Source organism: Numida meleagris, chromosome 3 (genome assembly GCF_002078875.1).
Source record: "Numida meleagris isolate 19003 breed g44 Domestic line chromosome 3, NumMel1.0, whole genome shotgun sequence".
NCBI classification, from domain to species: domain Eukaryota; kingdom Metazoa; phylum Chordata; class Aves; order Galliformes; family Numididae; genus Numida; species Numida meleagris.
This window is the reverse complement of record NC_034411.1, coordinates 42266720-42284872: the sequence shown is the minus strand read 5'-3', so window position 1 is coordinate 42284872 and position 18153 is coordinate 42266720. Positions and strand designations below refer to the sequence as shown.

The following is an 18153-nucleotide window of genomic DNA, read 5'->3' as shown; positions in this document are numbered from 1 at the left end:
TTCATACTGCTTTTATTAGGCTTACTTTTCTATACTGAAAATTACCACTTCTTTGTATAGAAATATTTAAAGTGCGTAAATTATTTAAAAATTACATATCTGTAATAATTGATATCACTATTTTTCTGCCTTATTGGGGAGAAAGTCTTGAAGGAAGTTAGTATTGAAAAGAAAATACTGTTTTTGTTGTTTCTTCAAAGCATTTTCTTCCTCCTCCCCTCCTCTACGCACACAATAATTTCAGAAACTCGATTATTTCCTAAAGGGTAAGATTGCTTACCAAGAAAAGCCATGCAGCCAAATGTACCATTCCAGAAATAATGTTTTGATAACTGAACCAGTATTATGAAAGAGTCCTTTACGTTACTGCCAAGAATTCTTGCTGTTCTTCTCTGTTAAACTTTTGTTCTACAGAAAAGCCTAATATAATACATTATTTTTGTCATCTGCTCTGAGCACTGGAAATTGTTTGGTAAACATGTAATTGAGCAATAGTGTGTGGGTTTGCTCACTCAGTTCAACCAGGACAAACATTTACTTGGTTTAGGGCTCTGCAGGTTCACTTACATATCAGTATTAGATGTGGCCCAGCACATGTGGTAGACTAATCTCTGCCATTTGGCTGTACTGGTGGAGATTTGAAAATGCCTGACTTACTCTGACGAAAGAGAGGGACAGCTATTAACTCATGTTTGTTTTAAAACATAGACAAATGAGTGAGCAGAAGTATAGCAGGTATCACACGCACTTAAGATGTACGTCAGCACCTTGCCTTGTTAGCTCCATAGCCATCCTGGATTTACCTGAGTTACAAGACCAGTGATACTTTCTTTTTTTTTTTTTTAAGCAAACTCAGGTTCATTTTGAGAACAGACAAATACTCTATGGATGTTCATCTGACCAAATACAGATCTTAGTAGTTTAAACCCTAGCCTCTTAGCATTTTCCTGTTTCAGAGTGATATCTACTGATTTAAGAGTCCCTCTTTTGCTTAGGAATGGCTGTAGAAACAGACCCAGTTAGGATGTCTCAGACCTACTTTATCTCACATTATTCTGTACCCTGTGGCAGGGTTTTCCAAGCTGTTTTGCTCTGTTGAGGTTGCAGCACTTTCTAAAATGAATCCAACTGAATGTGTAGACAATGTCTTCGCTTGAGGTCCGCGTGGTTAGTTGCATAGCAACATGGAAAAAGAGCATCAACCAACTATGACCAGTCATACCATAAAGAACAGCATGTTACAGACCTACAGGCTTTGGTGAACATAAACCCCTCATGCCTAAGGCTGCTACCCAATTCTGTTTCTGCAGCTTACGCTATCAGTGCCACTCTTGCTCTTCCCAAGTGACACAGATGGGCTGCTAACTGTTACAAAAAAGTGGAACACAATAGTCCTCTCTCCCAAGACACTGCAGACTGGTGTTTTCAAAGCCAGTGTTGTCTTGTCCGATCTTTTGTTGTTCCTACTTCTCAGTTCCCTATTCATGATACATGCGGAGCCACAGTGCATTGTACAACTGAAGAGACCAACTTTAACAGGAGATGCTACAAGGTTCAGGCATTGAACCTTCTTTCACCTTCCTTCAAAAGAATACAAATATTGAACAATGTGCTGGCAGTCTGGGGTAAACAACCGCTGCATCTTGCTTTTGGCATGGGTGGACTGGAGGTCATGGTTCAGAATTAGTGTTTCAAGAGCATTGTGTCAGAACCAGATGATGTAACAACAGAATTTCTCACACATTACATTTGAAGTATGTTTACTTACTTTTACCATTGCCTTTTCCTGCACTAGGAATGTCTGGAGTGACAGGCGCAGCACTGAGGGAAACATCGTTTATCAACCGCAGCTTGTCTGCCCTAGCAGATGTCCTTGGAGCAATAGCAGAACAGCGATCTCATGTACCGTATCGAAACAGCAAACTTACACATCTGCTCCAGGACTCTGTAGGTGAGGGCTTATTCTGACTTTTGTTTAATAATAGAGATTTCATCTCCCAGTATTTTCCCCTTCATTGTTGTGCAGAACTGGAGGATGGTCCCATGCTGATGCTCCTCCTATCTGGACCCCTGTTCACAGGCTCTGGCTTCAGAGCAGTGTGAGTGCACACCTGGGAGTACACTGAGAGTTCTGAACTTCTCCCAGATTTGGCAAAGTTCTGCTGTTTTCCAAGATTAAGAAGTATACTTGGAATAATCACATCTCTAATAGGATAGTAAAGAGTAATGATTGTATCTCATTGGCATTTCATGCCACATGCACTCTCAAGATAAGTAGTCTTCTACAGTGTTATCATGAAATTGCACATTCCTTAATATTCCACACTGTAGCGGAAGGACAAAAGAGGGAGACTCCGGAACATACACCTGGTACTATACTACAACTTCTTTTGTACTTAAGTCACCTCTTCTTCTCTAGCTACTCATCTGCAAAGAAATAGTTTTAAGGCAAACATAATTCCTGCAGCACTGTCAGAATAGTAGCAATCCACGCAGTAGTCCATTTTTCTTCAGCCAGAAAGTGTCAGCCCTTAGCTTTTAGTCTCCAGCTTACACAGTGGCTGAAGTAATAGTTCTTTGGAGTGCTGAAAGACTATTCACTTTTGTGTGAACCTCTGTTTTCCCCTAGTGCTGGGGTCCATGCTGTGAAAGGGGAAAGCCATCCTGGTTTTAACTATGTCTTGCATATGACCTGGTGACACTGTATAAATGAAGTGCTGAAAGTGGCGCTTTCCTTGTTTGTTTATTCAGTCTCTGAACTTCTAATAAGCGTGTTTTGCATTACTGTCTTGAATGTGACAAGCAAATGTCACACAGAGGAGACCCTGAATTTTCTGGAATTTCACAAATCTTAATGAAGTGTCCAAATCCATAACTACATGCAGACTAACTGATGTTGTTATATATAAGGGGGAAAAATCTGCATTACAAATTAGGAAATGTTTATTCTACTGGAACAAACATCGTATAGTTAGATACAGGCTTCCTTTTAAGGACTTGCCTGTTTTCAACAGCCCTTTTCATGTCCTCTGCCTTATGCGAGGGCAGCATATGCCAGTTGCTATATAGACCAGTACATTACCAGTGCTTAATTTACTGAAAATAATGAGATAAATGACCATGCTTTGTCTTTTTCCTGCTTCTAGGAGGTGATGCTAAACTGCTGGTAATGCTGTGCATCTCTCCCAGTCAGAAGTACTTAACAGAATCAGTGCAGTCTTTGGGATTTGGAACTCGTGCTCGGCAAGTTCAGAGAGGACAAATCAAGAAAAGAAATCTCCCAGTGCTGACTAAAACAAAATAAAATGTAAGACCCCTGTGGATTAAAGCATTATTAATGAGTTCCTCAGACTGAAATGTATATTGTTATCCTAAAGCCGTTCTTTTAGATAGCAACTGCCAGATAAAATAAGCAATCCTCAACATAGCATTAGTAAGCCATAAACCTGCTGATAATGTTCTTGCTCCAAAGATAATAACAAGTATTGACAACATCTACCAGCCGCGGTGGAATCACATAGAAATAAATCAGGCTTTTTAAGAAAAGCTACTTCAAGATGTGGTTTTGGTGATGCATTTCCTTTAGACAAGTAGAACTACGTCAACAGACCCCCCCCATTTAAGATGGCTCCCTTCTGAAAGGCCAATGCTGCCTTCTGTTTTCTCAGCAGAAGACAGGAATCTGAATAGCATCCCAGTGCTTCAAAGCAGCAAATGACATACTTCCTCACAGCTTAGATTAAAACAAGACACATCATCATGGCCTGCTGTAATGTCTAACATGAATGGGGCATCCCTGTCAATGTGTAGGAACGTAAAGGAATCCATCAGCTGTATTGAGGGGAGTGCTGCTGTCAGATTTTAGGTAATGAAATAATGGCACTAGTGAGATGGAGAAAAAGGAGTAAGGCTCTAGCTGTTACCCCTCTGGAATGTAGCTTAGGAAGCAAATGAGGGGCTATACAGCTCTTTGAAAACACACTCATGTTAAATGGTTGGAAATACCAGCTCTGTTGAGTTCATTGATGGGTACAAAAATAGAAGCAAAATAATAATAAAAAAACACAACTGTGTCTGCTGAAGGACCCTGAACTACAGATCTTAATGGCCCATGAGACTTAACTTGTACAATAATTATAGTAGCAGTCTTGCTTGTTGTTTCATTTGCATTTCTGAAGTTAACCACATCACAACACTGAAGTTGTTTGCACATTGTAAATGCTTCCCATCCATCAAATGAATAAAACACCAAGAACCCAGTGCATGATAACATGACTGTCATCCTCAAGAGGCTTTTAAATTCATTCACCAATGCTGAAACAACAGGGTTTGTGAATGAAGTTACACTGACAGAAATTTCAAGGAAACTTAAGCAGGATGAGAAGCGGTTCTGAGGTGGGAAGCTGGGTTCACATAACATCTGATGTGTTCTAAGTGCTGCTTTGTTGCTCAGTAGAGGTCTCAAGATTCACTCTGAATTTTTACCTCCAGCAAGCACTCTGTCTCTAGAGTGACAGAGGTCAGTGGTAGGTCACCACCAGAAGGCTTGAATTGCAGTGGCCTGCCCAAAAGGCTGAAGTTTATAGTACTCCTAGTCACTTAACCTTCATAAGCACAAATATTTACCCAGAGATTATATAGCATACTATTATTGGAATTTCACCCTTGAATATATAACAGCTGCTGCTGTGTTGCAAGCAGTGCTCTAGTGCTCAGAGCATTGACATTGCAACTTGGAGAGCTGTAATACTCATTTTCCTGAAAAACATAGAACCATAGAATGGTTTGGGTTGGTAGAGACCTTTAAGATCACCTAGTTCCAACCCCCTGCTACGGGCAGGGACACCTCCCCTAAGCCAGGTTGCTCACAGCCCCATCCAGCCTGGCCTTGAATGCTTCCAGGGAGGGGGCATCCACAACCTCTCAGGGCAACCTGTTCCAGTGTCTCACCACCCTCACAGTAAAGAATTTCTTCCTGATATATAGTTTAAATCTACCCTCTAACATTACGATGGTAGACATCTCAGCTTTACCCAATTCCAACAGTACAGAAGGACGCAGGACCTTATAAAACTCAACAGTCAATAATGGAATCTTACATAAGAAAACGTCAGTCTGAGGAACGTTGACCTGTTAAACAAAATGCAGGAGCAGACAGCATCAAGCTTGCCTTAGGCTCATGACAGCGACTACTAAATCAGCCAGGATTAGAGAGGTTAAGTGACAAGAGGGGGCTAGCTGAATCCATCCGCATCCTGAAGTTCCTCAAATATTTCTGAGGATTTGGCACTAAGTGTTACTTGTAATGAGCTGTGCTTTGTTTGCTGGAGCTGCTCTTCAAAACTTGGCATTTATTTACCATCTGGGTGATGGGGGGAAAGAAAAAAAAAAAACATCAATCCTTATTGCTAAAGCTGAGAACTAAAACCTTCAAATATCAGCAAATACCAAAAGTTTAAGTTTCTACACTAACACAAACTCTGCCATGCGGCACATATGCAGCATTCCCTATTCCTGCTTTCCTTGTCAGTGTAGCATAGTAGTACTCTGAGCTACACAATGAAGTGTACAGGATATGCAGGGCAGCAGTGCTAACATTTTGATCTAACAACTTGCAGTTTGGGAATTTGATAGGTTACAAAGACTTGATCTCTCAATCCCAGTATCAGCTTCAATGCACTGAAGGAAAGAAGGGTAGAAGGTGCAAGGCTTTATCCTGGCATCTAGAGTTTTGCTCTATCACACCTCAGGCTGTCCCGTTGCTCACTGCAGCACACAGCGAGTCAAGGCATTGCACAGCCCAGCTACCTGTCCAGCTGGGCTTCAGTTGCTCCTCTAGAATTCCTTCTGCCAGACCAAGCTCCAAGTCCTAGTATCAACAAGTGTTTGTCTAGGGTAGAGCACACAGCACGCGCACAGACCTATACAAAGTCAGCAAAAGTCTAGGCACAGAATCAAACAATAGCCTTCATTGTACAAGTCCAAAATAGGGCCCCAGAGTACATTTCTCAGTAAGTTTATCATCACAGATGGGACTGACTTCCTCCAGTTTTCACCCCTCTTGCAATCAGAGAAAAAGGGAGTGTTAGGACAGAGCCACTTCTGGTTGTCTCCCCAGTGCAGCCAGGGAGTCCAGGCAATGTGTTCCAAGCCCCGACTCCCAGCTCACCACAGCTGGAGAAGCTGGCTACTCAAGGACCTGATTTCAAAGGGTATGCAACCACTGTGGACATCTCATTTATGCCAGCCTCAGTTCCTACCTCCATGTCCAGCTCTGACATTACACTCTGCAGCTCTGGCCCAACGTGCCTCCCCTCACCCTTTGCTGTCCCCAGCCACCTGCAGGGCCCAGCTCCCTACACAGGGATGGCAGCTGCAAGGAGCCCCAGCACAGCATGTAGCAAAGCAGCTGCTCCCCATTCATCCCACGCAAGGACATTATGTGGTGCCCACAGGGAATGCAGGGCAGCTCACAGCACACTGCGTCTGCGGACAAGCCACTGAACTTCCTCATGGCCTAGGAGTGCATTTGGCCAAAACTGAAACAAAACCTCGACCTATGCTGAAGTTGGAATATGATTAATTTATTTCATTTCCATGTGTGGCTTCATGCCTTGCCAGAAGCAAAGAGAGGCTGCTCTTGGTTATAGCCAGGCTAGAGAAGCCACGATTAGCATTGGAAAGTTCACAAAATGTTCAGTTTGTTATTAGTCATCGTTGCCGAGTCCATTTGATGAAGCAGTTTTCCAAACCTCTGCAGAAGGCACAGGCAGGACAAAGCAGTTATCGGAAAAGGCTCCCAGCTCCTGCTGAGGACATCCAGGGGCTTGTAGCCCCTTTCCCCCCTGTGGGCGGAGCAGCAATGTCTGCTGACAAAGAGCAGACAGGCCCAAGCACTGAATGCATCACAGTCTCTCCCAAACCCAGCTTGGCTTTTGGGCAGTACATAAAGATGGCCCCGGCCAGCCAGAAATGCAAGCCATGTACCACAGACAGGAGGGCAGAGGGTGAGCTAATTGAAGGGCACGACTGACGGGAATTGTTGCACAGAAGCTTATTATTTTCTTTCTTTTTATAAAGTAAGGTTTCATCTTGCAATATATTTACCTTTTTATTTAGTTTATACAAGAGAGAAAAGTTATGATAAAATTTGAGCTGATAACTCATCTCCGTGCTCCACTGCAAATCCCTCTTCGAGCTCTTGGATGGGGAGTTTCTGACAGGTTGTTGGAACGGCCTTCCTTGCTTCGTGGTACAACTCCTTTCTGCCCGAGTTTTACCAAGATTCCAGGAAAAGGGATGATCCCTTTTCCCCCACAACCAAGAGTTTAAAATGGATCAGACACAGCATTTGGAAGAGTAATCCCAAACTCGACACTTGACTAACTTGATGCGATGCTCCAAACCCACACTGCGGGTTCAGTAGGACATTTCTGAAATGCTTATGTGGTGAAATGACCAAAGGCATTCAAACATCAGCATTAACATCTCAAACACCAGGACCTACATTTGGCAAGAAAAAGAGAACTGCACAACTATAAGGGCAAGTATTTAGCATCAGCCTCAATAGAATCAGTAGAAGAAAGCCCAGGCCACTGTTAGGTACCCAACCTCAGACACAGGAGTTCTGCCCATCCCATCCACAGATGCAGGCTTAAGACATCCTCCTGTCATTTCCCTGGGGAGCCACAACCTCCTGCTTACAGGCACCTCCTCCAACACGTGTCCCCTCTCGCCCTTTTTCTGTAACACAGAATTACCTCTTTCCCAAGCAGATCACACCAAAACTTACTGGTAACACCTCTCCCTACAAATCTACAAAAACCTCTCCAAAGAAGAACTGATTTCCTCTGCTTTAATTGCACTCATCTGCAGCACCCCCACCTGGCCTTGCTACCAACTGCATCACAGCACCCACCTGGGCCTCAGGCTGCTAGGATCCTGGCGTGTGAGTGGAGGAGAGCTGCTCAGGAACAACAGCAGAAAACCTAATGCTCCTACAGGCCTGGGATCATAGAATGCCTTGGCTTAGATGGGACCTCAAGGATCATAGTTCCAACCCCCTTGCCTCAGGCAGGGCTGGATGCCACCTGGCCACAGGGTCTTTCTTAAAGCTTCTTAGCCTTAAGGGCATTGAGTTGTCCAAATGCTCAGACAGTGCCTTAGCAATGCCCTTGGGAATTCACCTACTTGAGCTCCATCCCTGCTCTGTTGGGCTGCAGGAAAAGGGGATGGGACAAAACCAGTAAAACGGCTCTAGTGCTCTCCTTTCACATCCTAGCCCTCACCCTGTATTTTTCAGCAGTAATTCAGCTTTGGCTCTCAAAGTGGTTTGTGTTGAAGCAAACTGAAAAGGAAAGTTTTGTGCTCTCTCTATTATTTGCAAGCATTAACTAAAATTGCATCCAGCTGTTCCCAAGCAAATCCTGCTGCTCATCTGCTGCTGCAGGACATGGCCAGCTGAATGCACGTGCTTGTAGCCAGCCAGGCTGAGACTGCAGCTCTGGAGAGGTCTGGCTGCTCTTGAGGAAGCCCAAGCACATGCACACTTGTCTTTGAGGTACTCATTTCCTAAGTGTGAGTTTGGTTCTAGATGTTCAGATACTGGAAGAGGCTGTTCAGGGAGGTGGTGGAGTGACAGTCCCTGTAAGTTCAAGAAAAGGGTAGATGTGGCACTGAGTGACATAGCTTAGAGTCGTCATGGGCATCGGTTACTGGTTGGACCAGATGATCTCGGTGGCCTTTCCAACCCTAATTATTCTATGATCCTGTGAAAAAAACATGCCCATATTTGGGGTTCTGCCTACCTGGGAAGTTTTACTCTACTTTTTCTTTTAGCCAGGTAGGCTGGGATTTTTGTTTTCCTGAGTGCAAGCAGAGAGTCTTATACAAGAATATGACTCGGGGACATGGAGCTTTTAAGAGAAAACATCGTATCCTGCAACACCTATGGTATATGTGGTCAAAGCTGGCAAAGCTAATATTGTCTATACAGCCCCAGATGCTTCAGCTGCCTTAATATATGGAGTTCCTCTGTTCATGTCTGGCTAGAAGGGCCACAAGCAGAAAGTTTGTTTTCTGAAAGGACGAGGATGGAGGCTGTGGGAGGCCATCACCGTTGCCACGATCATCCAAGAATTCAGGCTGTCCGTGAGCTGGTCATAGCAGTGGGGCTGAGTGCTTCCTGTGGCTCACACCATGTTTCTCCTTCACCGAATGCTTTGCTGTCTCTGAAGCGGTATTTCCCATGCGGTGGGTTGAGACTCAAGATGTCTAGCACACGCCATGTCCAATTATCTCACGGCATATCGGGTGCGGCAGTGGTTGAAGGAAGAAAAATAAGGGTTGTTATAAATGTATTCCTGAGACTTAAAATAAAAATGTGGGGCAGATATTTCCAGGAATAAAAATAAAGCAGAATTTTAAAATACCGCAGCTATGCTCTTCCATAGCCCGTATTCAGCCGCCCCTGCAGTCTACCAGGAAGGATAAATATCGTTATTTGGTCATTACGCCTCTGTGACAGAACGAGAAACTTCCAGTAAAAGGTTTCTATTGGGATCTCACTCCGAGCCGCCGGGCGGAGCGGAGGGGCCTGGCTCGGAGGGCAGCGGCCACCGCGCTCCTCGGGCGCCGCCCCGCGGCTCGGCCCGGCACTGCCGCCACCCGCCCCACCTGGCACCGCGCTGGCCGGGAGGGGGCGGCCCGGCCCCGGGCTCCGGTCGCCGCGGATGGAGTCGCGAAGCGGGCTGCTCGCCCTCCTTCCTCACGGCTGCGGACCCGGCCCAGCACATCCGTCGGCACGAGGGGGCCCGCAGAGCGCGAACAGTCGGGGGCACAGGAGACACAGGCGTAGGGACAAAAAAGAAGAGCTGCCAGGAAGAACGTGGATAAAGGGAGCAGGAGACATCACGCCTGCCCCAGGGGAACCCTGCTGCTGGCAGGCAAGGAGCTGCAGCAGATCTTGTGCACCCCTGTGAGACTTTATGGCTAATTCTTGTTTTAAAGTGTTCACGCTCCTGAAACACCTGAGGTTTCTCAGACCTCACTGCTCTCAGTCCACCCAGCAATACCCAGACTTTTCTAATCTGCCCTCTCAGCCAGCTTTAGCAAAACACGCTTTGCTTAAGCGTCATCAGACCGCAGAGCTCCACGGAGCTCCTGCACTCACCACTCCTCTGCACCAAGCAAGTGACACAACACTCCCCCCATCCCAGCCTCCATCATTTTGTTGAACCTGCACAGGACTCACTGCCACCACAAGAAGGCATCTTCAGAAGCAGGCCCATCCTGTACAACCATGCAAGCAGGCAAGAAAGTGCTGTGACTTGTCAAGCAAAGCAATAGAGAGATGTCAAAGACAGCCTGAGTTAGATTACTGAATATTTGCGTTATTTAATTATTATTTGACAGCTCCATCTGTAACCAAACCTCCTTAGAACAGAATCACAGAATCACCAAGGTTGGAAAAGACCTCTAAGGTCATGCAGTCCAACCATCCACGTATTGCCAATATTTCCCATTAAACCATATCCCTCAGTACAACATCTAAACATTTCTTGAACAGCTCCAGGACAGTGACTCCACCACCTCCCCGGGCAGCCTGTGCCAGCGCCTGACCACTCTCCTTCCTGCATCCCCCACCCAAAGCTGTATGAGCCTCTGCTCCTTGAGAATGTAACAAGGTGCTGGACCAAAGTGTGAAGTACAAGGAGGAAATACTGTAAGCCTAGCGGTACCTCTATACTATTAAAATACATTAAAAAATAAGTTTGAGTTTGTTGTTTGGCTTTTCTTTCTTTTTTGGGGATTTCTTTGAACACTAGCTTTAGTAGCCCTTAACATAGCCAGAGAAAAGGAGGATAAAAAGAATTTACAGAGGAACTGCAGCTAGCAAGCTCCTTTGAAAAGAAATGCGAATAGTTAAGCTATTACATTCCTTCAGAGATTTTTATGTCCCAAGAAAAGCACAAGTTTCCTCTCTCTGTGCCAGACACCAGGCCAGCAGGTTCGGTGACTTAGGGCAGAGAGCTCTTCAGCAGCACATCCCCTCACAGGGCTGGTGTGCTGTCCTCAGAAGCAGCCCCAGGGCTTGCTGACAGGATCTCTCTACACCCCTGGGAGTTGTCTACACACACTGTTTTCACGACTAAGCACCATGAGCAGCTTAATGTGTCTTTTGTCTGGTTACTTACATTCGGCTCCCATTACTGCTCCTGCTGACTCCAGCTGGCTGGGCTGGGTCCCCAGCATGTGAGCAGCCCCTTTGGCAACCTGCTGCTGGGACTGGCAGGGAAGAAAAGGAATTATTCTAGCGCCCGCAGTGTTTATGGTTGTCCAGATGAAGCTGAGCTCACGTGGGTTAAAATTCAGCAGCAAATTCACTTCCACAACCTATCTAGCTCAAATGGAAGATGTCATCTATAAGGGGAAAAGAAATTATACAGTGACCTTGTTTTCTGTCCATACTTTATTGCAGGTATACATATAATTATTTATATTTTATTTTGAATGAGGAATTCCTTTCATGGAAAGGAGAAACTTTTACCATTAAAATAGAGTGATTATACCATGAGTATATTACAAATATATACAAATATTGGCAGCTAGTTTCTAACATCCATTGATAAATGCTTACATGTTACCCTCTACCAAAGTAATCAAACCAAAATAATAAAAGACATTCTAAATACAAAGACAAAAAAAGATCTATTACTACCAGGAACTTTTTTGTTTCCATATGAATACAAAAACTTGCATAACAGATATTCACAGTGCTTGTAAAGTATTAATTATTTCATTCTCAGTGTACACATAAAATGTCCAGTCTCCCCTTCACATGTATATTTAACTTACAGTACTGGAGTGGTTTGTGTAGACCACTGAGCAACAATGGCCAGACTTGGAGAGCTTGCCTTCCCCACCAGCTGTGAATAAATACAAGGAACATGTACATACAAGGCAAAAAATACTCATTAAAGAGCCAACTGCACTGCTGTCAGGCACTGGTACATTTTGTGAATCAGCAACACTGGACTGTAGCATGTCACTAGTACTGAAAAATATCAAGAAAATACCAAGCTGCTTAATGGTAGTACATGCTTCAGTAAGCTTGTTAGGTTGAGGCAGATACCACTGTGATCATCTTTGAGACGTGTTCATGGATGTGAGCATGTGGTGCACACGCATGTTTTAAGACACCAGACAATGATATCTTTTGAACTTTTTCCCAGTTAACCATTGCCAGGACCATGAGCAGTTGTATGTCAGTATGTGTGGGAGAGCCACAGTTCAGCAGAGCCATCATTCTAGACCTCCCCAACCTTTCTCACTGGAGAGTGTGCACCACTGTGGTAAGAGCTGTCCCTCCAGATCTGTGGTGGGTGCAGGAGCAAGGCTGCCACCAGCCTCCTGGATCTCGGGGGTGCCCATCTCCCACGGCTTAAGGCCAGACAGGCCCCAGGTATCAGGGGACGCAGCCCTAAATGGTGAAAGGACATTTTGGATATAACAAATATACCTCAAGTACTCAAAAGGCATTTTGGCTTTGCTTGCAAGGATGGAAGAAAAGGCTATGGTGAACGTACAGGCTAGAATTGTTCATTACAGGAAGAAAGTGCAATGTGATCAAAGAGGGCACAGTCAATTAAGTTGTGGTTACAGAGAGCTTGTGTCCATCACTCATTCATCAAACACAGTTAGGGTTTGTGCTGGATTCATCTACAAGAATGTGTACAGCTACTGGTGTCACTTCAGTACACACAGATCCAAATGATGGCCTGACGTTACATCTCTACACCTCATTCACCTGCACAGAAACAGACATTAAAGACTTCATGGATTTGCTATTTTAACAGTTTGCAGGAATGCAGTTTACCAGCTAGGCCAGCAAGTTCACTGTGAAAGCAGCTTGAACTCTCCTCATGTTCTGACTTCCTTCCTTTCCCAACTGCAGTCATCTTCCTCTTTTGACTGATTAACACTGTGCAACACTCACTTCCTATATCAGCACAATAGCATCATTCTAGTTCTGAATTTTGCCATAAAACAATGATTATTTTTCACCTGCAAGGCTGTAAAAAGCTGGGCACAGGTTACACATGGCCTGCCTCTAAGTACAAGCTTCCCAAACACTGGCAATCAATGGAGAAGAGGTACTAGACAGTGGGGAAAGACAGAGAAGGAAATCAAACAAATATACATATATTTGGATGCAAAAAGGTAGCGAGGTGTTTCCCACACCAGACAATGCCTTAGTCAAACAGCATAACTGTAACTACTTTTCTGGTGAATGCCAGCACGGCCAGCTCCACGGGACTGAAATCACTAAACACATACCCTTGGTTCCACCCCACCACGCCTTCATTATCACAGGCCCTACAGCATCACTCACTCACATGACCTATCCAGGACTAAGTTAAGCACAGTCATTAGGCACTTCATCCATTCAAAGCAACTTTCTTCAGTCTATACTTGCCTCCAAAGCAGAGTAAAAATTTCTAAGGAACAAATGTATTAAAAATAAAGAAAACAACAACATAAAGTATGATTCTATACAGGGGGACATCATTCCTTGTCAAATTCTCCAGTCACGCTGCTGTCTTCAAAAGCCAGTTATTTACTGCTCGTAAATTGTTCTCTGTATGCTCAGAAGCGGCCAGATTATTTGTTCCATCTTTTCCCCCTAATCTCCCTCAAGGACATAAGGATTCATTTACCAGTCACATTTACCATACACAGAACTCCAAATATGCTCAGAGTATATCCCGGCCTGACAGCTGTTGGCAGTGTTGCAGCAGCACAATCTCTAAACAACCCCACTATTTGCATACTAGCATCAACATATAGACCAGAAAAGAAAGGCAGTAAGCTAAACTGACAAGGACCTTTTATATCTATTTTTGATAAATTCATTTAGACACAATGTTTGTTTCGCCAGCTCAGTATCAGTTTTGGTTTACTGTTTTGTGGGGTTTTTTTGGTCACTGCTAATGGTGCAGGCCACTTCCATTTTCTGCTCACAAGACACTTCAATGCCAACATTAAGTGCTACACTCCAGTTGATTCGCCCTGTAGACAGGTCTGCAGAAGCGATGCCACTTAATGATTAGGGAGCCGAGTAACAAAGCTGCTCAATCTCCTGCAAGGACCAGTGACATCACATGTGTTAATGAGGTATATATTTCCATGACGAGCTGTTTCCCTGGGTATGGAAGAGCTCCAAACTCCTTACACCACAAACTCCTCCGGCAGCTGGTCCTCTCCCAGAAGATCCAAGGAGAGGCAGTTCATGGATCGCTTCCCATAAAGGGCAGACTTGGTTTTGCAGTCCGCTGTGGAATAAACACAGCCATAGATAGCCAGTTTATCTTCCAGGCTGCAGCCAAACGTGTAGCTGTGGGACGTGTCCGACGACAGCGTGGCACTTAGTGGTGGATGCCGGTGTTTGTAGAGCCGAATGTCATCCAAACTCTGGCTGTGCTGGTCTGTGCAGCTCCTGCCCTTGGGCGACCTGACCTGCCAGTTCAGTAAGATGGACATGAATAAAAACCATTAGCTCAGACTGCTTAAGGACGCTAGCTATGCATGCTTCAAATTTTCCAAATTGTTCTTCCATTCCTTCAAACAGCCCCACCAGCCTTCTGATGAAGCTGTGAAGCTCTGAGAAATTACAAGAACGTTCAGCTGCCCTGGCACATTGCACCAGATCCTGATCTCTCTGCACTGTGTCCTCAGCATCCAGTACAACGGAAAAAAAACCGGCCAGGTATTAGCATCTGAACGGTCTGACACTTCTTAGCACAACTGTGCAGTCAGCCTGACCAATACATACATTAAAAAATTATCCACAACTGTTCAAATGCACCAAGATGAAGTTTATGAAAGTCTCATGAGCTGAAAGGACATTCAGAAAGTAACCATGCAAACTAAGGGGTTATGGCGTCCAAAATTCACAAAGTGCAATGCATACTTTCTTCTACATAACATTTTTCAGAAATGAAAACAGAAGCAACAAAACAGCAGTAACTTCCAGAGACAGCCGTCAAACTATAGGAGCAGTAGCAACAGAGCCTCTATGGAGGAATTACTGATCATCTAAGACATTCCCAACTTTCCCCACGTGATTTTTCTCGCTCTATCTGGATAACCAGCTTGTAAATGCTGATTTTAATAATTTTAAACCAAGACACTTCTGTTACCAACACGTAAAAGTGCCTCCCAGTAGCACTTCTCTCGCCTACTGGACGGAAATCAGAAAACCACCCTGAGGAAACTATGTTGGCTCAGCTGTGCTCTCAGAAATAGCCACACACTAAAGAAACCCAGAATTTGATACGTACAAGTGGCAGCCAGGAGGAAGAGACACATCTTCAATTGCTTAAACAGTCCTTATAAACTCTTACAAAACAGATGCCTCCCAATCAATTAACACCACAAGTGCGTGTTTGTAAAAGCATTAATGTAAAAATGGTACTTTAAATAAGATACTTGCTCCTCACACCCTGCTCTTAAGTCATTTAATGCAAATATAGAAGTAAGCTCATTATGATTTGAACTGTAGTGTTCAGCTTTGGAAAAATAACTAAGATTTTATCTTAATCTCCTATAGCACTTAACAGAGTACTTTGCTGATAAGGGAAAACTCCTTATCACTTTTTACTGGGTTTAGTTAGAAGCATGAAATGGAAAATAAATCTTAAGTGATTGGACTCATCGTTCAGAAAAAAGCTGTGAGTAAAAGGGAAAAGGATGAACAGATTTTTAAAATTCTTTTAGCAGATAAAAGTAAGGCCAATTTGGATCCAGAAAGAAAAGGCAGAAGCTTTTCTTTAAAGTAACACGCAGCTATGCTTCAAAAAGAGATATTGTTTGGCCTTAAAAAGACATCTTAAGTTTTTTGCTTTTTCCACAGTGCAACTTATGATACAACATATTTTACCATATATAGTTACCTTTTCTCAAGGGTTTGATGAAAAGAAAATGTTGACAACAAAGACTTTAGCACACGCATACTATAATCACACAAATGATAATCACACAAATTAGAGCTTGAACATCTGGTTTTGCTCTGATGTGAGCTCCTCCTGGCTTCAGGGGGAGGAAGATGATCAAGTTTGCAACCCACATCCAATCTGCATGGATGGCCTTGGCTCTAACACTGCAGTGAAAATTTGCAAGTGGTTTATTTTCCGCTTCCTGTCCGGAAGGCTAAGGCAGATGATGGCTGATTTGCAAGATTCCCATGTTGGTTGCTCCAAACCCCTCTATACTTTTCTAGACTCCAACATTGCTCTCATCCTATTCCTGACAGCAGCTGCTGGCCAACAGCTGCTCTTGGTTACACCATTAAATCAGTCAAACACAGACTTATCAATTTCACCTGATTTACAGCTGTATTCATTACCCTAGACTTTGGTTCAAGGCCCACACACACCTTTTCCTGCCACACACCTACCTGCTGAAGGGACTCCACGCTTTGACCTCTCATTTTTATTAGTGTGACTTGCACCACAGGCAGCGATTCTTGATTTATAGCTGCAAAGGAAAAGGAGGAAATAAGAAGCATTACAGGTTTGATTTTTTACTGGCTGAAGAAAGTGGAAATTGTTCTCGCAGGCCACATTTAAACAGTGCTATCTAATAAATATAAGCACACATCAGTAAGCACCCTCAATGCTCTGGGACTTTTGCTCACATGAACACCTTTTTTGCACCTAATGTTTAAAAACCTCACAAGAAAATACCTTTTCATCATGTCCCATGTTCACCAATCTTGCTTTGCTATGAAGACTACATGTCGTAAAGCTCCTGCATGAACCTATTGCCTAGCCTTCTCCAGTAGCAGTTAAAGTTTTGTGGCTTACATTAATTCCTGTGACTAGCCCATTAATCTATGATTGAACCCCTTGGTTGTCCTGTGTTACACAATCTTTTAAAATAAATTCTTTCACTACAAAAGGTTTACATCAGTTATCGTTTTGTTTTTAACTGAGTAAAAACATAGTAACTTGTTAAATTTGGAAAGGGGAGACCTTAAAGAGCACAGAGGAGAGCACCACTGCACTGCTGGCCTTCCATCTCTAGAGGAGCTGACTTCAAATACAATTGCAGTAGGACAGTGCTGGTACTTTGTACGGAGGAAGACACAGCTTCGTTAGATCTATCAGATTATATCTGGCTTCCCAAACACCTTCCTGATGCTACAGCCTAAAGAAAAGCACTGTGCAGCAGCAGAAAGCCATCTCACCTTGGCAGCTAGCAGCATCTAGAGGAAGAGATTCAACAGATTCTCCCACAGTGGCCTCCTCTAACTGGTCTCCCTCTAAAGGCTCATCTACAGGCACCTCCTCTGGCTCATCTACTGCCAGCTCAAGATCTAGGAGGAAAAGAGTAGCAGGAGAAGTGTTAGCATTACACTTCTGCTCCAAGCTGCTTCACATTTTCACATTTTCTCCCTATTCTGCTGCAGAACACAGAAGCAGGCTTAGAAGTTGTTCCACATCTCCACATTCTTTACCATCATCCTGAGAGTCATCTTCAGCCCTTCCTTTGCTGCCACTGTCAATGCCAGAGCTGCCGTAGCTGATGGTTGAGCTGCAGGATTTCTCTTTCCTGTGCACTCGGTCAATACCAAAGGGCTCATCCACCGACATTTCCACTGACACACGGTGCCTCGAGTCAGCCTCGATGCCTGATGTGTGTGAGCTGCCATGACTCCCTGTGGACTGGCGCGAGAGACGATTATCTCTCCGGCTGCCTCCACTGCTACCACTGCCATGTGAGTTCTTATCACACGGGTCCAGGTCCATGTCCAGTGTGTCACTGATATAGGACTCCCGGTAGCGCTTCTTCTCTAGGGAAGACAGAAGGAAAGGTAGCAAAAATGATCAGTAAGTTCTGGGATTGGCACAACCTGATGGTGAGAAAATAATTACTGCAGCTGCTGAAAAAATAAAGACACAAACAGCTTTGTATTCTGCTTGCTCAACAGACAGTGGGATGCCCAGCCGGTTGTAAAAGAATTACAGTCATACTTACAGTAAAACCAGTATCTCCTGAATTAGAGCAGGCAGCTAAGGGCAGTTATGATACAGAAAACACCGGCTTCCAGAATGAAGGAAATGTGAAAAAACAGGAATCACTTACCTAACC

At 44.1% G+C, this 18153-nt stretch overlaps 2 protein-coding genes across 8 annotated transcripts in view; one reads left to right on the top strand and one right to left on the bottom strand.

The window, feature by feature from the left end:
• Positions 1-3344, top strand: part of KIF25 (kinesin family member 25) — a 34166-nt gene extending 30822 nt beyond the window's left edge. For all 3 annotated transcript variants that reach the window (XM_021390330.1, XM_021390332.1, XM_021390331.1), the window contains exons 14-15: positions 1796-1951; positions 3147-3344. In XM_021390330.1, coding sequence (XP_021246005.1) covers positions 1796-1951; positions 3147-3304 — 314 coding nt within the window. In that variant the 3' untranslated portion in view covers positions 3305-3344. The remainder of the gene's footprint in view (positions 1-1795; positions 1952-3146) is intronic.
• The window catches only part of FRMD1 (FERM domain containing 1), a 36805-nt gene continuing 30104 nt past the window's right edge, over positions 11453-18153 (bottom strand). For 4 of the 5 annotated variants that reach the window (XM_021390818.1, XM_021390821.1, XM_021390819.1 and 1 more), the window contains exons 11-14: positions 17519-17854; positions 17249-17377; positions 16457-16536; positions 11453-14517 (exon numbers count right to left, since the gene is read on the bottom strand). In XM_021390818.1, coding sequence (XP_021246493.1) covers positions 14230-14517; positions 16457-16536; positions 17249-17377; positions 17519-17854 — 833 coding nt within the window. In that variant the 3' untranslated portion in view covers positions 11453-14229. The remainder of the gene's footprint in view (positions 14518-16456; positions 16537-17248; positions 17378-17518; positions 17855-18153) is intronic. The other variant, XM_021390822.1, reaches the window with a different exon arrangement.